Here is a 22,615-nt window from a genome sequence, read left to right as displayed (position 1 = left end):
CTTAGTGTATTATAAGCATAAGATCAAAAATCAAAACAGTCAACAAATCATGGACAAGTGCAATACACGTATGGAAAGAAGGAGAAGGGACAAGAAAAACTCCCCTGGTCATGGTGGAAGTTGCCAATTTTGAACTAGCAGAGAAGTGTTTTCCACCAATGGGTCTAAGAAGTAACTATTTCTAGGGAACTGCTTCATCCGCCAACTAGAAGAGATATGTCTTCCACAACTGGATCAAGGAAGGGAGGATTCATTAGTAAATCTCCTTCAGTCGTGGAAGACGAAGAATGTCCACCTAGCTTAAAATATCTGCTCATATCTGCCTCGTCCTCAGAATTTTCAGTAATCTCCTCACAGTTAGTATCATGCATTATGAACTTGGAAGTTGGTTGTATTACAGAATTTATTTCAACACAAATAGAGCAATAACCAACTTCACAATTACATTTAAAATTTTTAGAAAACTGTGAAAGATCAAAATTTAATTCTAAGTCTAAAACATTTTCAGTTTTCACAGTTTCCATATCAAAATTAGCACTAACATGTGAATCTGCTGCAGAATCAAGAATATTTGAATGTATAAACAGCTCAGGCAAAGGAAGTGGGATTTCAAGTTTAGAGAAAACCTATGCTCATTCATGATTCATATCACCAGTAATAGCAGAATGAGCAACTGCATCCTCAAGTGCAAGAGGGGAAAGATAGGAGGGTGGGAAAGTAGATGATGCAGTAGTAAGCTCATGACTGTGCTCCCTATCTCCTATGTGGATGGCACTGACATCATCTAGAAGGTGAACAGTCTGGAATGATGATTTCTCTGAAACTTGAGACTGTTCCTCGGTGAACTGCGTGGCCATCTGCCCCCACAACTCATTCAATGTAGGCTTAGAAGAAGTAGAAGATTTGGCAGGTGCCTTTTGCTGTTGTTGTTGCCTCTGATTTTGCTACTGTGGTTGCCTGTTATTGTAGATGTTTGGAACATAAGCTTGAGGCGCATGACGAGCAACAGGTTGCTGCAATGAAGGACATGCATCCGTATAGTGGTCACTAGAAGGACATATAACACACAGTCGTGCAACAGATGCAGATGGAGGTGCTGGTCTCTGGTTGGAAGCCAACTGTGTCACCAAACTCAAAAGAGAATCAAGCTTGCTTTCCAAATTCTTATCAGTAGCGGATGAAGACTGGGCAGGCTCATGAAACTACAGTTGTTGTGGTTCCTAGACTAGTGGAGAAGGCATACAAGAATTCTGGAATGGTTGATATTGTTGTGGAGCATCATACCATCCCAAGCTAGGGTCATTCCACCCAGGATCGTTGTTGTAACCATATTGGGCAGGGAAGAATTCATCCAAGAACATATGCTTAAGATCTTCCCAAGAAGTGATGGATCCTGGAGGAAGACAATATAGTCAATCACTTGCTGCTTCTTGTAATAAGTGTGAGAATGACTTTAAGAAAATGCGATCATCAGGGACATGTGGAGATTTCATTACAGAGCAAATGCGTTGGAACCTCTCCAAATGTCTATGTGGGCATTCACCTACAAAACCATAAAACTTAGGCAACAAGTGTATCAGTCCAGAGGTGAGAATGAAATGATCATCATCCTCATAATGTGTGATCGGCTCCCAAAGAGCACTCTCAGGAATGGGAGGATGAGACATATTGTTCTCAACATAGAAATCAGCAAGGTATACATGAGAACCATACTCAGAGTAACATACAGAAGGAGAATCATAGTCATATGCACAGGCAGAAAAAGCAGTATTCTCATAATCAAAATAGGTAGACATGATGAAAGAAGGGGGAAAGACGAAAGGAAATGCTAGAAATTACGAAACACACAAAACTACACAATTAAACATGCAACACACAAACAATAACGAACACACAAAACAGAACGTCACACTCACAACACGAGACAAAACACAACACACACTAACACAACAAAAGACCTAAAACCGAACCGTTGGTCCCCGACAACGACACCAAAATTTGATGGGTGTCGCACCCCATGCAAATTTAATGTGCATAAAGAATGTAGTATAGACTAGGATGTGACTCCTAGGTCGTCTCTCAAGGACCAAACTATGGTTCGAGAATCAGGTCAAACACAAAGTGAGGGGGTTTGTGAAAGGTTTTGCGAATGCAAATGAATTAAATTAAAAAACATGCAAACAGAGATGTGAAAACGAAAATGCAAAACATAATCAAATACAGAATAAAAACGGTTGGTCATTAACTCAATTACTCGGATTCCAATCCCAGATTAACGACAAGTACACATTACTCCAATCCAAATCCAACACAAATCATCCAACTAAGCGAAGGCTAATCCGGTCTTCGAAATTGCAAACTAAGTGAATGCAATGCTCAAGTCCAATCAGTCATGCACCATACAGTCTAATCAACTAAGCGAAGATTAAACACCGACTAGAAAACTAAGCGAATACCCAATCGCAAGCACACAACAAATTGAATATTGAGCTAAATCAGAGCAGAAGTATGAAAATTAAAGTGCAAGGGTCTCATGAATAAACTAAACAAACCTCTAATCCAGCATAGCTAATCGACTAAGCGAAGGTTAATCTTGCTATCATAATCACGAACTAAGCGAACATGATAAAGCTATTCTATCTGATGTGTTCTATACAAATTGGTCAACTAAGCGGAGATGCAATCACCGACTGGGCAACTAAGCGTATACCCGTTGCAAGAACACAGTTAGATTTCACAGAATGCCAGGCAGAGCACAATAAACACAAGAACAGTCCAATAAATCTCAAGGAAACCTTGTAATTTTGTTAACAACCAACCAACTAACCTAAGAAAACATCACAGTTAAATTAACACAGCTGAACAAAATAGATAACTTTAAAGTAAACGGAAACAATAAACCGAACATAACAGACAACATGAAAATAGTACACTGAACAATCCTAAAACAGGATGTGTAAATTAATTAACATGTAGCAAATACTAAATCAACACTTTGCTAAAAATTGAAATGCTTAAAAGAAATGAAATAAAATTCCATCACCGCTTTCTACTCCAAGTAAACCACTGTGTGCACATTCTAAATGAAATCATCACTTTCTTAAAAAAATTCTATTGAAATCATCACTTTCTTAAAAAAATTCTATCACCGCTTTTTACTCCAAATAGAAAATTGTAATATCGCTTCATTCTTTCTTAAAACCAAAATAAGCAACCTCTTCTAAAATGAAATCAGTGTGAAATCAGTGTGCAGCACAAAAATAAATCACACTCTTGTATTTCTAAAAGAAAGCAAATGAAACTGTATCCCGTGAAGCTGTTTTCCTTTTCTATTATAATGCTTTTCTAAATAACTAAAGTGCTAGAATAAAAAGAAATGGAAGTGTGCTGAACTGCTAGCTGTAACCCTCCATACTTGCCGCCTTCAATGTAAAAAAAAAAACTCTCTCCGAAGTAGCGGCTGATGCCCTTAAATGAGGATCATGACCTGCTGCTGGAGCTGCTATGGGCCGTGATTATGGAGTGCAGGCCGTTTTTCATGTGTTGCTGATGCACCTCCTTAATTTGCTACTGCCATGGTGCAATGTTGTGTGCTTCCAGCAGTTGCTTCCAGGTCCGTGAGCTACTATCCGTGAAATGAAGGCTGCTCAAGTGCGTGTGAAGGCTGTTGGACGGAGGCTTGCTGGATGTTGTTGGATATGCCTTGGGCCATCCGTTAAGAGGTGGTGTTGGGCCATGAAGGAGCTGGATCAATGTTTGCTGGACGGTGGAGTGCTATAGCCTCTCACGTGTGTTTTTGGACGTGTGCTATTCAGTTTTCCAACACCGTCCCAAGTGAAACCCAAATGCGTGTTGCTTTCTTCTTTCCCTATTGCAGACTTCACACCCATAGTTTAATGGAGGACGCGCTGTTGTCTGAAGTCCACTTGTGTTGAACATGCAGCTGCCTTCTTAACTTTGGGCCGTGACATTTAATTGGACTCTCCAAAGTTGTTGTCCGTTGCTTCTTTTATTTATTTAAGCTATCCAACACATGCATGTGGGCCGTGGTCCTACAGCAAGAATGTGTTTTAATGTGAGCTGCACGAAGCAATTACCGAACCCGTGACACATTTGAGTGTTACTGGAAGCAACTTGAATTCATGGGCCCATTTGCTTTTAAATGAAATTAGGACACCACCTTCACACCCATGAGATCAGCCCTCTTTTTTTCCCAACTAAATGAATTACCACTTGCACTTCCAAATATGAAATTCACACTTCCTCTCTCATTTTAGCTTAGAATAAAATTGATGTGGTATTTGTCTTTAAGTCCTAAAATATTAACCAATACTTTCTCTATAATTAATAATGCAAATAATTAGTCTCAGATAATTAAAATTAATTAAAATAAGAATTTCTGATCAAATTAAGCACAATTGGCAAAAACGGAAAAATACCGGACATTTAAGCACGATTCCGCGATTAATTCTAGCACAATAAACTAAGCGAAGTCGAGAAAATATTGACTCATCAGAAACGATACTCGGTCTTACCGTTTATATTACTTGATACGATTCAGTACACTTGCCGGAGTCTCAACACACGCATCCTCTTTCGTTAGTCATCAAATAGACTACTCACTTGAATGATGTTTCCTTGAATTCGATTACGTAAATGTTTTTAAGCCTTTTTCCCACAAGTAACAATTCGTCTTGCTAATCAAACAATATTTAGGCTCAAAGGTAATCTTTAATCCTCTGTCACATAGCTGATTGATATTGAGTTGATTGTGCTTTAACCCTCCAACAAGAAGAATATTTTTAATTTCATCAGATGAAGGAGTTTTGATTTTACCTATACCGATGATCTTCCCTTTGTTATTGTCGCTGTATGTAACATGACCAGTAGTTTTGTAAGAGATGCCTGAGAATTTTGTAGGATCCCCTGTCATATGTCTCGAGCATCCACTTTTCAAGTACCACGTCGTACTTTTTGTTTCTTGTTTCAGATCTGCTTCTACTACTTTAGACTTTGCCATCATGATCAGGTCATCTTCAAATGTGGTCTTTTTGTTATCAATTCGACTCTTTTGGCCATTCTTTTCATTAAGAAATCTTGTGAATCTATCAACAAGCAAATTTATTCTTTGTGATCCAGAATCAGATTTCCCACCATAAGTTGCCTTGCCTTGCAAGATTCCTGTTTCAAGAGATTTATAGAACCCATTAGTAATAGAATTTGACTTTTCATTACAAGTAGCTGATATCAATTCAAGTGTGGATTCACATATCCTTTTTGTTTGAGAAACAAAAGCCATTCCCAGGAATATAGTCGATTCAAACAAAACATAGGGAAAAAGAAAGTAAACACATAGTTTTTATACTGGTTCGGCCTCAATGCCTACATCCAGTGTCCTTCCACAACCAGGAAGCCAATGCACTATATTAGTCAAGGTTTTTACAAAAAGATTCCTATAGAGACCTCCACATCAGAAGTATAGATAATCTATCTAACCCTCTAACTAAAAGTATAGGCAGTCAACATAAAGATATGCAGCAAGATATCCCCTCTTCTATAATCTTCAAAGTGTCCAGAACTCCACGAGTTCACCTCCTGTAATCCCAACAGGACAGTAACAATCTTTCCAAAGATTGATAGAAATCTTGACCACTATGATGAACACCAACTTGTACAGATCTTGATCACACAGTACGCACAAATCACTTCCTCCTTAAGAAACGCTTCCAAGAAAGATCTCCTTCGTCTTCTTGATGAGTTCTTGGAGCTTTTAAACAGAGATCACAATCTGAAATATCAAATGAAAATATTAGAATATCCAAAGTCTCTGTGATCAACAGAATCACGTCTATTTATAATTTTCTATAAACCAGACGCTCATGTCGTCAACTTTGCTACTAATGTAGTCGACTGTCATCAGAAAGTTATAACGATTAAAACAAATTAGCAGCTATTATAACAACCAAATTAGCTTCGCATTTAATTCAATTGACTTGCATTTAATGCTTTAGCATAGAGTTGAAATATAGTCGTTACAGCACAAAAGCATTAACATAATTTCAAAACAAGTAACTAACTAAGTCGAATTCACTGCACATGCAGTCGACTTAGACAATTCAACTTAGTTTGAAATAATTTTCAATGCAAAATCACTCACAACACTGCTTTTGAAAATCTGTGCAAAGTCACGAGTTTTAATCGACTTACTTCATACTGAAGTCGACTTAAAACGTGCAGTTTTGCCACACAATATAAGTTCAACAAAGTGTACGTGGTTTTCTTTTCTTAAACATATATAATGCAATCACAAAAGATGTATCAAGTATAAAATCAGTGAATATACATACATATATGAGAATCAATACAAACATGTTCTTTAAGATATCATTCACAATAAAGAATTGAACATGTAACACATAACAATACATATGTTATTAATAATGTGTTGTCATCATCAAAAACCAGAGCATTGTGAGATTAAGGGTTAGCTAAACCAATGCTTCCTTTATCAACTATCTCATCAATTTCCCATTTTTTTGATGATGCACAACCATGATTAATAAGCAACCATGTTTGTACACAAACACGATATAAAATCAGTAAAGTAATCACCAATATCAGAGCTAATATAAGCATTCAATAAGAATAAGTGATTAAATGATTTTTCCAATATATCAGAGAAAACAAAAGTTAATTTCAACATATTTCAGAACATTTACTCTGAATTAACAGTATCAAGCAATCACATATCAAGCAAATAATCAATCAAACTTTTCTCCCCCTTTGTGCATTATCAAAAAACGTTTGCTTTTAGATATTGATATGCTGATAAAATGAAATAACATAGATGCATCAGTGAAAACAAATTTAACATTCAAAGATGCTTTGTTGTGAAGATTGTGGCTACCTTGTTGTGACTACAGGAAGAGAACATGAGGCGTTCTAAAATTTGAGGATTGTTCACAGTAGTGAGGACTGCAGGAGATGGGACATCTTGTTGTTGTCTTTATTTTGTATATGCCTATATTTTTGTTAGAGGGTTAGAGAGGTGTTTTATAGTTTGACGTGGAGGGCGCTATAGATTCCTTGTTGTAAAAACCCTGATCATTATAGCGCATTTGCTTTTGGGTGCAGGAAGGACAGTGGATGTAGGCAGTTTGGCCGAACCAGTATAAAAACCTACGTTTGAATTCTCTATCCCTGCACTTTTATTTTCAAAGTCGACTTTACTTTTCACGTAGTCAACTATTTCTGCTGCACTTGAAATATCTTTTTCCTTGCGATTGAAGAAACTTTTGAAACTTTATTCTTTTAAGAAAAGGATTTCACAAAGACTTTGATTTTTGAGTTACACCAATTCACCCCCCTCTTGGTGTTGAAATTAAGCCATCCTATTTTCAACAGATTGCACTGAAATTTCCTTACACTTCAATGGTGTCCTTTTCAATGTATTTTCTTTTCTTCGTGAGGAGCTCCTTCAAAAAATTTGCATATGAAGGCATTTGTTGCAATGCTTCAGAGAAAGGTATGTTCATTTCTAATTTCTTAAAAATTTCCATGAAACACTCAAATTGTTTTTCTTTTTCCTTGCTTGAATAATTCTTTGGATAAGGAAGGGGTTTTTCAAATTTTTTTCTCTTTTTTGCTCTTATCCTCTTCTTTTTTGTCACTTTCTTCTTCCTCTCTCTTTTTCCACTCAACTTCTTCCTTTTCACTCAAATTCTCTTTCTCTTTTCTCTCTATTTTTCTTTCACCTAACACCTTGCAACTTCTAGTAAAAGTGGTCTTACACTCCTCCCTATGGTTACCTTCAATATTAATCTCAGGGTTAAATATGTTTTTCATCCTTTAACTTTTAGTGAAATTTGAAATTAGTCCCTCTTCAAAACTTTGACCTAATTTAGTCCCCCAACTTTAGAAATGTACGAATTTAGTCCTTTTAACTAAATTTTGTTAGGTTTATTTGATGTTTCAAGCATGTTTCGTGATAGCATTTGGGTTGTTTACATTGTTTGATCCAGTTTTGCTTCAATGTTAGCTCAGAAACGCGTTTGAAACATCAAATAAAGTTAGCAAAATTTGGTTAAAAGGACTAAATTCATACATTTCTAGAGTTGGGGGACTAAATTAGGCAAAAGTTTTGAAGAGGGACTAATTCCAATTCTCAAAAACCTCCAACTTTTTTACTAGCTGCCCAACTAGCATCTCCATACTTTTAAACGTAGCCTCCGTATTTTTATAATAAGAGATGCTTATTTGCATAAATTATTGGAGAGTTTCCTCAAGCTTTGTGGTCTTCTCAAATGAAGAGGGTTGTTGTTGTCATTTTTGTTGCTGCTGTTGAACATGTGAAACATTCTGTATCTCTTGTGGCAATTGAGAGAGTTTCTCTATTGAATTCTCCAATTGTTGAATAATAATCTTATTCTGTGCAAGCAGAGCATCTTGAGATTGAAGTTGTAGAACTCCCTTTTGTTGAAGTGGAGCTCCTCTTTCGCTGTGCATCTCATTATCATTTGTAGCCATGTTGTCAATTAATTCGTAGGCTTCCTCTAGAGTCTTTCATTTGATATTACCTCCAACTGAGGCATCCGACATCAATTTAGTCTGTGAGCCAAGACCTCCAAGGAAAAGAATGACTACCGTTGCTTCATCAAAGCCATGTGTGGGTGTCTTTCTCAACAAGCTTTTGTATCTATCTCACGCTTGACCTAATGTTTCTTCCATGCCCTGCCTGAAAGAAGAACTTTTTTGTTTACCTTTGTTGATGTTAGACTGTGGGAAGTATTTGTTTAAAAACTTCACAACCACGGCTTCCCATTCAGTAAAGCTATCCTCTGGGAAAGAATTCAACCATAACTTAGCATTTCCTCCCAATGAAAAAGGAAACAAACTAAGCTTTATCGCATCATCTGGCACGCCATTAATCTTTACAGTATTGCAAATCTCGTTGAACATTGTCAAATGTTCATACGGACTTTCCTGAGATAGTCCATTGAATTGGTTACTCTTCACCAATTGAATCAACATCGGCTTTACCTCCGTGTTTGCAGCATTGACCCTCGACCTTGCAATGCTATTAAAATGATGAGGGCCAACAACTGTTGCATAATCTGCTAGAGTGCGTCTACCATTATTCTCCCCAACCATCTCTTCGGTGCTTTGGTCAGATCTTTGAGGTGAAAGCTGTAAAAGTGTCTCTAGAGAAGGGAATAGTTCTCTGGATGTTCTTTGTCTCCTTTTCCTTTTAGTCTTGTCCAATCCTTCCAGAAGAGGTTCAGAGTTTTTCTTGCTTCTGGTTCAAACTGTACCTTGCATACACAAGAAAACAAAAGCCTACAAAGCAATTGTTAGCACAAAACAAAAAAAAAAAATAATAAAAATCAAGTCAAAGCTAATCAATAATCACTTATGCTTCCAAAGTAATAGCAATTATTCACAAGAAAACTCTGATGTCCAATTCTCACACAAGTAAACTGATAACAGTTGAAATACCGTTATTTTTATACTTAATTTTGATACTAAAAATACCCTTTATGACTTAGGAACTGGTTCGAAATTATGCTTTTTCTTTAGTTGAGAGAATAAGAGAGTTGAAGGTGGTATTATTGGTTTTACGCTTGGTTTTCCTTGTTTTGGCAGGAATTAGGAGGAATTGGATGAAAGAAGTTGAAGTAGCATGGAGTTGGGCTCAGGAAAGGAAGGAAAATTGCATAAAGGAAGAATCGCAGCCACCGCTTAGTGCCACTTTTCCATTGAGCACCAATTCTGCTGTTGAGTCCACTGTCTGGCACCTGAGCGCCATCGCTGAGGGCCAAATACAAGTGTCGCACCCACCGTTCAGCGCCTCTTTCCCGCTGAGCGCTAGTCTTGTTGAAGAGTTCTCTATCGCTCGCTTGGGCACCATCGCTGAGCAATAATTTTTAGTATCGCACCTACCGTTGAGCGCAATTCCAGCGCTGAACGCTGTCAGCATGGGCCTGGGCCAGTTTTCTATAATTCTTATGAATTATATAAGGGTTTAGTCGACCTATAGGGTCTATCTTTTGGCAAAAAGAGACACAGAAATACTCTCTTCACCCATCAGAGGCGGATTTTGGATGCGGAAGCTCCAATCTATAATTTCTAGGATTCTATCTTTCATTCTTTCCATTATTTTCATCTAGTTTCACCATGTCTATGGTGAACTAAACCTTCATTGTTGTTGGGGAAAGATGTAATCCTCTGAAACTTGCTTGTATTGAATTGATTCTTTATATATATGTTGTACTTCATTAATTGTTAAGGTTTTTCCTCTACACTCTATGCATGTTTTGTTTAACTCATTCAATTGCATGATAATTGATTTTGTGGATATGGACACATACGGGGAAATCTAGGCTTGGGGAAATTCTCTCGGAAGAAATATTACCTAGACAAAGGGAAAGGAGAACCAATTGCCTTTAAGCTTCTGGGCGAATCTAATGCATAATTAATTGATAGTGATACAAGACATTGTGAACTAGTAATTAAGAGTAGGCTTTCTTCACCGAGACATCGGGTTTAAAGTAAATTAGAAAGTGGCATTAACATTAATGAAGGATTTGAATTCATAAATGGATGAGAGTGGATCGGATAAGTCGGAAACCCCAATAACATAACCATACCATATTTTATCAATCATTCACCTGCACATTCTTTTGGTCAATTGATCAACACTTGCATGCATATTTAATTTTGTGCATTATAAACACAATAATTTTCATTCTCAAGTCTTAAATAATTAACAAATCAGATAACTATCTAGGCCAATGAGTCTCTAGGGAAAACAATGCTTGGTCTTACCATTTATATTACTTGATACGATTCAGTACACTTGACGGAGTCTTAAAAAGTTTTTGGCGCCGTTATCGGGGACTCGTGGTTTAATTATTCTATTCGTGTGATTATTGATTAACTTTGACTTGATTTTTTTTATTTTTGCTTTTGTTTGTTCTAATAAGTGTTTTCTAGGGTTTTGTTTTCTTGCACATGCAGGATACAATTTGTACTAGGAGCAAGAAAAATTCAGAACCTCTTCTTGAAGGATTGAGCGAAACTCGAAGGAGAAGGAGGATTCGAACATCTATAGAATCATTTCATTCTCTAGAAAGACTTTTATAACCCTTCCCACAAGAATCTAACTAGAGTATTGAGGAGATGGCTGAAGAAAAAAATTGTAGACGCACTCTGGCGGATCACGCCACAGTTGTTGTCCCTCATCACTTTAATAGCATTGCAAGGCTTAGGGTCAATGCTGCAAACATGGAGGTGAAACTGGCATTGATACAATTGGTGAAGAGCAACCAATTCAATGGACTGTCTCACGAAAGTACGTATGAACATCTGACCACATTCAATGAGATTTGCAAGACTGTGAAGAGCAATGGTATGTCGGATGAAGCTATAAAGCTTAGTTTGTTTCCTTTCTCATCGAGAGGCAATGCTAAGTGATGGTTGAACTTTTTCCCTGAGGATAGCTTTACTGACTGGGAAGCTATGGTGTCAAAGTTTCTTAACAAGTACTTCCCGCAGTAAAAAATCAACAAGGGTAAGCAAGAAATTTCTTCTTTCAGGAAAGGCATGGAAGGAACTTTAGGTCAAGCATGGGACAGATACAAAAGCTTATTACAGAAGACACCTATGCATGGCTTTGATGAAGCATCAATAGTCCTTTTGTTCCTTGGAGGTCTTGGCTCTCATATGAAACTTATGCTAGATGCCTCAACTGGAGGTAATATAAAGTGCAAGACTCCAGAGGAAGCTTTTGAGTTGATACATAACATGGCTACTAATAATATGGAGATGCACGGTGAAAGAGGAGCTTCACTTCAACAAAAGGGAGTTCTACAATTATATCCTTAAGATGCCTTTCTTGCACAGAATAAGATCATAACTCAACAACTGGAGAATTTGACAAAGACACTCGCTCAGTTGCCAAAGGAGCTGAAGAAAGTTTCACAGGTTCAACAACAGCTCTATGAATTATGAATTGTGTGGTGGTGATCATATCAATGGTCAATGTGCTTATCCAGTGGAGGCCCAAGAGGAAGTCAATTACATGGGCAATCAATTTTAATTCCGCCAAGGTAATTTCAACCAAGGGTGGAAACCTCACCATAGCATGAGTCAAGGTCAGAATGGACAAGCTAGACAAGTAGGGCAATTTAATAGAGCACAGTAGCAACCATCACTATGGCAACAGGTATCTGCTTTAAATGATAGAACTACTAAGTTGGAAGAGATGTTCCAACAATTTATGCAAGTGACGACCTTCACCAATAAGAGCACTGAAGTTCCCATAAAAAATCTGATGATGCAGGTTGGCCAACAGGATGGAGGACAAAGCAGAAAAGTAATTTGGGGCTAATATTGAGGTTAACCAGAAAGAAGAATGTAAAGCCATAGTGAGTGTAGTTGATGAAGGAGTGGAAGAGAAAAAAAAGAGAGCTGAGTTAGAGAAGAGAGGAGAAAGAAGAGAAAATATGTGAAGGTGAGATGGAAAAAGAATAGAAGAAGAGGGGATAGAAAAAAATAGAAAAATAGAAAAGATTCTTCTTGAGGAGAGTGAAAAGAATGATAAAGAGAAATAATTGAGCTGCTTTAGAGAAACCTTCCAGTAATTGGAGATTAAAATTCCTTTGACTGATGTATTGCAACAGGTTCCTGTGTATGCAATAGCTTTGAAAAGTTTCCTTGAAAAGAAAAGATATCTAGATGTGGAAATTATTGATGAACAGGATAGTTGCAGTGTCTTGTTGAAGAAGGAGCGTCCTCCAAAAGTGAAGGATCCAGGAAGTTTTACCATTCCTTGCGTCATTGGCAATGTGAGAATATGCAAAGCCCTAATTGACTTATGGTCAAGCATTAATTTGATGCCCCTATCTATGCTCAAGAAGATTAGTGGTCTTAAAGTGAATCCTACAAAGATTTCTTTGTTAATGGCGGATGGATCACCTAAGAAACCATATGGTCTGGCGGAGGATGTTGTGATTCAAGTTGAGAAACTTGAGTTCCTGGTTGACTTTGTGATGATAGAGATGGAGGAAGACAAAGAGATCCCAATTATTCTTGGGAGGCTGTTTATAAAACGACTAAAGTAATCATCAATGTGGATGATGGGTTGATAATGCTTAAAGACTAAGAAGAGGAGGTGATCTTTGATGTCTTCAACAATAAGCAGATTCAAGTAAAGAAGACTAGTCATAAAGTTGCATGTGAGGATGCACCAATGAGTAGCCATAAAGCTTTCAAGACGGTCAACAAAGGTAAGAATTGTTTCTTATTTCAGATTAGGGAAGAAGATAAAGTTGACAAAGGAAGGACGGTTCACTATGACTTGGAGAAGGAAAAACTCAAACTTGGTACTCCTGTGATGGCAACCATCTCACCAAAGGTCCTATCACAAGAAGCATGGCCAAACAAATACAAGAAGAGTCAAACAAAGAAGGTGAAGTCAAAGTCAAACTTTTCTTTTCATGGGCCATCATTGAATAAGTTTTGGGCTTGTACTTGGCCCTAGTAGTGTAGGATTTCATTTGGGCCTTGGGCCTAGTAGTATAGGTTTTAATGGGCCTTTTATTTTGGGCCAAGAAGAATAGGATGTTGACCAACAAAGTCAACAAAGGGCCAAGGCCCAATGTTGACCTTGCTTGGACGTCTTTTTTTAGTGAGTTGACCAAGGGGTCAACGTTTTGGAAAAACTTGGAGGCCAAGGAGTCAGTTTTGTCCAAGGCATGTGGAAGCACCCTATTGGGGAGTTTTTCCTCCTTGTTAGTGGCCATGTGTCATTCTAGGAATGGGGATTTTTTCCATAGGTAGTGGCCACATGTCACTCTCTCATTTGAGAGGATTTTTGCCACTTGTCTCTCTCATATTGGAGAGGATTTCTCCTTGCTCTCCAAGCAAACCAAGGTGGCTCTTTTAGGTTAAAGTTTCAGCCCATTTTGAGACACCTTAGCCTATAAATAGAGGTGCTCTCCATCATGTAATCACCTTGGAAATTATAGTTGATGGTATCGTAGGGGGTAATTTTCGAAGAGTATAACGCAGCGGAATAAAACTTATAGAAAGCGGAAAGCGTGTTCAGTCACAGTTAAAACGAAATTGGTCCTTTTTCGCAAAAATAATTTTCTTTCAGAAAATTAATCTAACAGTTAATATGCGTAAAATAAAATGAGTGTAGGGAATAGAAAAATCACACGAGTATTTTTATACTGGTTCGATTCAACAAAATCTACGTCCAGTCGTTAAACACTACAAAGAGTGATTAACAGTTCCACTAAAAATAATTTTACAGATTACAATAAAATGAACAGGATATAAAATGAAGAGAACCACTCTACCAACTTGAAGAGAACCGCTCCGGCAATCGACCAACGATTCGCGAGCTTCTCCTTTCACAAGACCAGGCAGAGCACCTTGCTAACTTGAAGAGAGTCTGCTCCGACTATCGACACACGATACGCGAGCCTCTCCTTTCACAAGACCAAGCAAGGGCACCTTGCTAACTCGAAGAGAGTCTGCTCCGACTATCGACACACGATACACGAGCCTCTCCTTTCACGAGACCAAGCAAGGGAACTATGAACAAAAGCTTTCTGAGAACGTTCCTCTGACACACAGTGTTCTACTTAGCTTTCTTAGTTCAAACGTTACCTTTTGAAGTTCTCAAAGCACCTATTTATAAGCCCAGGGTCAGAAACTGAAAGGTCATCATCTCCCAACTGTCACAAATAATCGATTATTGTAAGTGATAATCGATTATTCAAGTTCGTTACAGGTTTTTCAAAAAGTGATAATCGATTATATGAAGTGATAATCGATTATTCAAGTCCGTTACAGGTTTTTCAAAAAGTGATAATCGATTATATGAAGTGATAATCGATTATTCAAGTATGACTTGTGATAATCGATTATTGCTTCATGATAATCGAATATTCTAGTACAAAATGCACGTGATAATCGATTATAGCTTGTCCTTAATCGATTATTCCAGTGAAAAATACAAGGTTTAAGATTTTCCTACTACATCCAAATTCTATAAGTTGCTTTTTAAATAAATCTAATGTTCTCTTCAAATAATACTTCTTGCAGCATCATCAAAACAATTCTTCAGGTTTTACCAATACTCCTTATTGGTAACAATAGTAAAGTTATGTTGCCATTTTGTGCACACAACCTCTTCTAAGGTCACCCTAGGCTAAAGCAACCCAAGTGGCCTCCTCTAGCCACCTTCCTCCAAGAGTTGGCCCAACCTCTCTTAGAGAACCCTAAACACTTCATCCTTCACCATTAAGCACACCAAAACATTGAGCCTCCAACCTTCATCCACCACCATTCCACAAACACTCATGAAAACCGTGAACATCTTGAGTACATGGCTTGGTTGCTTCTAGATTTGGCTTGTCCTAGCTAGAGCATTGCCATCATCCTATGAGATTCAAGGAAAAGTTGTGGGTTGTGAAAGGCTTTAAAGAGAATGAAGTGATAAAGATTGAAGCTCCATATTCAAGATGAGTTGAAAAGGTGGACCAGAATCAGTTGATGAGTTAGTGTGATAAAAGCAAGAGAAACACCAACATAAAAGATGGAATGTGAGCTTTATTGGGTCAAGCTAATGATTTTGAAAGATCGCTTACTGGGAGGCACCCTAGTGATTTAAAAACATTCATTTCATTGATTATTTTATTTTGGAAATGTAATTTTTAACTACTTTGGAACATTGTTTTATTTGGTTATGAGCCTTCTAATGCATAACATCTTCTGATGGAAGCTAAATGATTGAGTATCTCCTGAAGGATACTAAGAAGGTACACCTACTGATGGGTGAAGGTAAGAAGGTTTACACCTACTAATGGATGATGGAAGATTTTGGGTCAGGCTCGTGACGTTAAACAAGCGCTACCTGGGAGGCAACCCAGTTGATTGAATTTATCTTTGTTTGTTTGTTTTGATTCTGTTCTAGTTGCATGATAGGGGTCTAATTGTTGAATGTTAGAGCGGTGTGAGAGACTAAATGCGTTGATTGGGTTAGAGTGTGTAAAGTGAGTGGAAAATACACGAAATTTGAAAAATTGAGTGTTGAAGTTGAGCAGCATTGGTGATGGACGCTTAGGGCAAGCTAGGAAGAAGGAGAATTAATCTCAGGCCCACTGCTCAACACCAGTTACTACTGAGCGCGAGTTCTGCTGAGATGGGTTTTTGGGTTTTAAATTGGGCCCAGCGTGAGTTGGCCCATTAGGTATTTTACTGACCCTAGGTTTCGCCAAGTTATTCCATTCAGCCCCCACTCATTCTAGCCATTCCAAATCCCCTTCCAAAGGATTCTCTCCACTTTTCCCCTTTATCCCTCTTCACAAAAAACCCTTTCTCCACCCATTTTTGCACCAAGTCCCCATCCAAGTTTGGGGTTTTGTGAGAGCACTATTGTTAGGGGTTGATTCCTTAAATTTCATTGAGCATTCTTCATATATTGAGAATCTTCACCCAAGTAAGTACATGTATTTTACATTCTAGGGTTTTGGAAGCATGATTTTGAATGAATATGGTTGTCTAAGCATGATTCTTGAGGGACTTTGATGTTTATGCATGATTGAGTGAAATAATCACTGTTTGGACCGATTAAAATGCTTGATTGAGAACTGGAACTGTGAAAAATGCATGTGGGTAGTGATTGAAGGCCAGCTAGGGCAGTTTTACAAGTTGAACTGATACCGCTCAAAGCTAGTTACTGCTGAGTGCGAGTTCTGTAGAATTTCGAGTTTTGTGTTGTTTGGATGTTTTCTGGTTGCAGGTGACGCTGAGGGGCCTTGTTTTCCCCTCAACGACGATAGGGAAGCATGCTTGGTGTTGTTCGGTGATTTACTAAGGCTTAAAAATGTTCCTTGTGGTGTTGTGAATTGCGTTTGATGTAGGGATGGCCTCCTCATCGGGTAAAAGAATCAAGACCATGGGACACAAGAGGAAGGAACCTGAGTGTTCCTATTCCAACAAATTCCTCTCTAGGAGCCATGAACAACACTTCCTCATTGTGTGATAACAGTCCAAAAACCATTATTTTCATGCTTAAATTTGATAGTAAAACACACCCTTTATGGCTTAGAATGAGCTTTAAATCAAGTAAAACACTTAGTTGTGTCTTGTGAGAGTCAAAAGTTGGTTTTAGAGATATTATGCTTGTTTTACATTGTTTTGCAGGGTTTTTAGATGAATTAAAGATGGAAGTGAAGTAAGGTGGACTTAGACCCATGAAAGAAGGAGAAAAATGATGAAAAGAAGGGTCAAGTATGCCGCTAAGCGCCAGAATGGTCCACTGAGCGCTCAGAGCGATTAGAGGGAAACCGCTTAGCGGCAAAACTAACCGCGAAACGGTCAAAGCGGCAAGAGGCAAACCGCTGAGCGGTGAACTTAGGCACCTAGGCGGTTGTCTGTTTTTATTAGCTAGATTCTGTAATCTTTCTGTTATCTTTTTGGGCTTATATATAGCCCAGTGCGAATCAAAAGAAGATTCTTTTGCCAGAGAGAAACGTCTAGAGCTATTCCACACACCTTGGAGGAGGTTTGTTGGATGCTTAGGCTTTAATCTACCAAGTTTAGGGTTATTTCTTCCATTCTTTCATCATATTTCATCTAATTTCACCATGATTATGGTGAACTAAACCCTTTGTTGTTGGGGAACAATGTAATCTTTTGAAACTCTCATATATCCAAATTCTTATTTATTTCATATGCTTGTCATATACTTGTTTATCAATTGTTGGGTTCTCATCTTTGCTTAATGCTTTTATTGTTTAACTCATTCAGTAAACGTTGTTTGTCTTTATCGATATGGGGACGTACGGTAATGTCATGAATTGGTGAGAAATTCCTTGATTATGCTAATACCACCTAGGGATAGGGGTAGGACGATCAATTGTATTTTCCTTCTGCTCACATTGCATTATTGGTTACTATGGGAGGTTAGGGATAGCAAGCCGGTAATTAATAATAGGCTCTTTTCACCAAGGGATTAGGTTAAGGGTAGGCTAGAAAGTTTGCATGGCAATTGGATAAATTAGTGAAGTAAATAAGAAAAGTAAATATATGAGAGTGGATAAGATGAAATTGTAAACCCCAACAACACGATTCATCCATAGTTTCTTAAAACCAATTGAATCAACTGCATTTTCATGTTTATTTTTGTTCTTTGCATACAAACACCAACTTAATTCTTTTCTCAAGTCTTACGCGATTTGTTTACATGAAAAGTAAGGCCTAAAGAGTCCTTTAGGAAGAACGATATTGGGTTTACCAATTATATTACTTGATAACGATCTGGTACACTTACTAGTGGCTTAACATTGTCCAAGATAGAAGACTCTTGATCGAGCGGAAGACAGGATGGATACCAGACTCGGCTCCACAATTTGGAGAGGAACTAGAGAGCAAAAATTGGGAGATTTTGGCCACTTATCCTGCACCAGTGTTAAGTCCTTGGAGAATGTACCAGATCGTTATCAAGTAATATAAAATGGGTAAGTCCAAGTATCGTTTCCCAAAGGACTCTTAGGCCTTAACTTTCGTGTAAACCAATCGCATAAGACTTTAGAAAAGAATTAAATTTAAGTTTTGAATGCAAAGAATTAAAGTAAACATGCAAAATGCAGTGAATCAATTGGCTAGAAAAGACTATGGATGAATGGAGTTGTTGGGGTTTACAATTTCATCTTATACACCCTCTTATATCTACTTTTCTTCTCTACTTAGCTTATTTATCATATTGTCATGCAAACTTTCTTAGTCTACCCTAAACCCAATCTATTGGAGAAAAGATCCTATTACTAGTTACTGACTTGCTATCTCTAGCTTCCCCTAGTAACCAATAATGCTTGATAAACGGAAGCAAAATACAATTGATCGTCCTACCCTTATCTCTAGTCGATATTAGCATAATCAAGGAATTCCCCCCAGTTCATGACATTACTGTACGTCTCCGTATCAATAAGAAGAAACAACATTTACCGAATGAGTTAAATGATAAAAGCATTAAGCAAAGGTAAGGAACCCAAATAGTGATAAAGATAAGCATATGCAAGCATATAAAGAAGATAAGAATTTTGATATAAGAGAGTTTCAAAAGATTACATTGTTCCCCAAAAACCTAGGGTTTAGTTCACCATGGACATGGTGAATGTAGATGAAAAATAATGAAAGAATGGAAGAATAAACCCTAAATTTGGTAGATTGGAGCCTAAGAATCCAAGGAACCTCCTCCAAGGTATGTAGAACAGCTCTGGACGTCTCTGCTGGCCAAAAGATTACAATTTGAATCGCACTGGGTCTATTTATAGACCAAAAAGATAACAGAATCTAAATAAAAAAAAACAGATAACCGCTCAGCACTTAAGTGAACTGCTCAGCGGTTTGCCTCTTAGTCGCGCCATCGCTCAGCAGTCAGTTTTACTGCTGAGCGGTTTGCCTCTGATCGCTCTGACCGCTCAACATTTGTTTTAGCCGCTGAGCGGTTCATAGACTCTTCTTTTCTTCCTTTTTCTTCCTCTTTCTTGAGTCTAAGTCCATTCTAATTCACGTTCATCTTCAATTCTCATTAAAAGAATGCAAAAACAAGCATAATATCTCTAAAACCAACTTTTGACTCTCTCATTACTCAACTATGTGTTTTACTTGATTTTAAGCTCATTGTAAGCCACAAAGGGCATGTTTTGATATCGTATTTAAGCATGAAAATAACGGTTTTTAGACCGTTATCACAATCCCAAACTTAGAACTTTGCTTGTCCTCAAGCAAACAAGACAAAACTTGGCTTTCCAGTTCGTCATCAAATAATTCAACATCTTTAAAACTCATTCTTCTCATGATAAGTTATTATTCAATTTAGATTATCAGTGGAATCCTATCAAGATGCATGCATGCTTTCAATCCAATTTAGTTCACATAATCAAATATTTCCCAACATATGTTTTATTCATGAATGATCAATCTTCTAAGCATAGATGTAAACATGGAATTCAACAATTCTCACCAAGCAAGTGTTTCACTCAATCACTCATGTGTTTAGGAGGACACTCCACTTTCAACTATTCACATGTCACATAAAACAAAATTGCCCTTCATCTAAAACAATCAACATTCTCACATGCAAAAGGTCATCACAAGGGCATTTTCAAAGCTTATAATGAGGCTGGGTTAACAAGAAAAATTGGTTTTTCTAGATCACAAAATCCATGAGTCAAGAGAGTTATTTTAACATTCAAAGTTCAAGTACAAACTCTTTTTTTCACCAATCTCACTCATTCTCAACTTCTTCCTTTTCTTTTTATTGAGCTCATCTTTCATGCTTTTTCTTTTCCAACACTTAAGCTCAATACTTTTCTTTTGCCTTTTAACTTTCCCCAAACAACCCAAAACTTGAACCTTTTCAATACATACAATTATTTTTAACCCAACTCAAGGTAATTAATTCAACACAAGTAATGGAATCCTGTCTCATGTAGTCCTTTTTTTTACATTTCATTGTATCTGTAGTGTAGCTTGTAGGGAGCATGGGTCACTATAAATACCTAGCTCCTCATTTGTACTATTCACTTTTGAGATTAATGAGAATTAGATTTCTGAAACCCAGAATTAATTCTCTCTTGAAAGTCATAGGCTAGAGAGTCCAGAGACTCCCTCTAGCCACCTTCCAAGCACCTCTCTCACTCTCATACACATTACTCCATTAATCATCAAACACGTCTTCAGCTTCCCGTGCAAGCCTCGGCCACTCTCCTCCACGACACTTCATCCTCCAATCCAGTTCAGCCACGCAACGCCTCGTCAGTTGCTGAATCACGCCTTCATTCCTAAGCGAGTCATCAGGAGCTCGCGTAATTTCCTCCTTCACACTTCAGGAGAACGTTTCACTTTCGCTCTCGAGAGTTTTCATTTTCTCCAACCTTTCTTCATCACCGAACCACTCTCCAACCACAAATCCACCATTGTTGCTTGTTATTACTGGTTTGCCACCATTTCCACCGGTTATCCTCTTCAAACCCTAGGTTTCTGCATCACTTCCACTGCTCCTTTGATTTCCATTTCCTTTCGATTAAAAGCCTTTCGACCGATTGTTCTTCATTATTCACCGATCAATCGTTATTTTGAACCGATTAATAGGTTCATTTTGCGTCTCTTAGGGTTTTTCATGTTCTTCTCTGATTTTAGGGTTCGTAGATTCATATCCTCTCTGGTTCTAGAACGTGGTTTGTCTCCTAGGGTTTCCTAAAGTTTCTATTGATTTCTCTCTCGGTCAAAAGGTTCTTCAACATTCCGCTGCATCTTCTCTTCCGGAGAAAGCTTCAAGGAGCTCGCGATGCTCGTACGGTCATCTCCTTGGAGCATTCTTCCATCAAGTGGTAGTCAGAGCAAGGTCGACCACGCGTCAAAGCTAAGTATCTCTATCTGTTTCGATTCTTGTGTCTGTGTTGATTTCGCATTTGTTGAGTTTAATTTCTCTGATTGAGTTTCATTTATGTTCAAATAGGTTCTAATTGTATGTTGAGTTGTTTTGTGCCTTTGCGTTTTTGATTTGAGTCTTCTTCTCATCTTTATTCAGTGAATCATTTGCTTTGAGTCATTTTAATTTCTAAATCCATTTCTGTCATGTTCTAGTCTTGTGCTTTGTTTTAATTGTCAATTAAAATTGAGTTTAGCTAGCTGTTGCTTGTGATTTGTGATTCATTCGAGTTGCCTGCACTGGGTAAGTTCTGTTCACCATATATAAGCTATGACAGTTGGATAAACGAGCTTGGTGGCAGATTTCAGTGTTATAGATAATGAATCTCATGTTTCTTGAATCTGTTTGATAGTTGTTGATAGCTTTGCTTGGTTTCTGCTTAATCAGTAACAAGTGCATACCAAGTGAGCAATGAAAGGCTCAGCCTAGCTCGGTTGCACATTGATTAATCTGCAGAATTGTGATTTGGCCAGCTACACCGAACTGGTTTTTCTCTGTAGTTTGTGTTAATGTCTTGAAGTGTGTCTGTTCTGCTTGGTATTAGTTCATTACTAAGCTTCTAGTTTAATCAAATTCCTAGAGTCTTTGTTGTTTTGTTATTCAAATTCCTTTTATACAGTTTTGGTTAATAGTGAAATTTGATTCTTCAAAAGCTGCAGTTGCATATGACAATTCTGATATACCAGTGAGCTTAGCATATAAATTTTAAGACACTGTTATGTTCAGATATTCATTTGATGCTAGAGTCAAAAGTAATCAATGAAACCATTTCTGTGTATTTCTTTTTATTAAGTTGAACCATTAATCTGATGCAAGTAAAGTGCTGATTTGAAAACTGCATTGGTTTTAGTCTATTGTGGACTGTAGCAAGAGTAGTAAGTCAATCACATTGGAAGCAATTAAGGATTAATCCTATTGTTACAAGTTATAAAAAAAAAAAAGAAGAGCTGAAGGACTTAGTGCAATTCACAATAGCTGCCTCTAATTCAGAACATCAAATATGGAAAATCAAATCTGTTCAATACTGGTTCAACTTAGGTCCTTTTCTTGTTTTTAAAATCTGTTCTAGTGCCAATCATAGGTTCAATTTGTGTGCCAGCCTTT

The 22,615-nt window shown here is 37.6% G+C and overlaps 1 protein-coding gene across 1 annotated transcript; it reads left to right on the top strand.

Moving 5' to 3' along the window:
- Nucleotides 1–12,032: 12,032 nt before the first annotated feature.
- Nucleotides 12,033–13,121, top strand: LOC106763579. Its single transcript, XM_014647752.1, has 3 exons — nt 12,033–12,107; nt 12,224–12,340; nt 12,681–13,121. The coding sequence occupies exons 1-3, from the start codon at nt 12,033–12,035 to the stop codon at nt 13,119–13,121; spliced, it is 633 nt and encodes a 210-aa protein (XP_014503238.1).
- The last annotated feature ends 9,494 nt before the right edge of the window (nt 13,122–22,615 follow it).

This window comes from Vigna radiata, chromosome 6 (genome assembly GCF_000741045.1).
Source record: "Vigna radiata var. radiata cultivar VC1973A chromosome 6, Vradiata_ver6, whole genome shotgun sequence".
Taxonomy (NCBI): Eukaryota; Viridiplantae; Streptophyta; class Magnoliopsida; order Fabales; family Fabaceae; genus Vigna; species Vigna radiata.
Note: the sequence above shows the minus strand (reverse complement) of the source record. Positions and strands in the feature narration are given on the sequence as shown.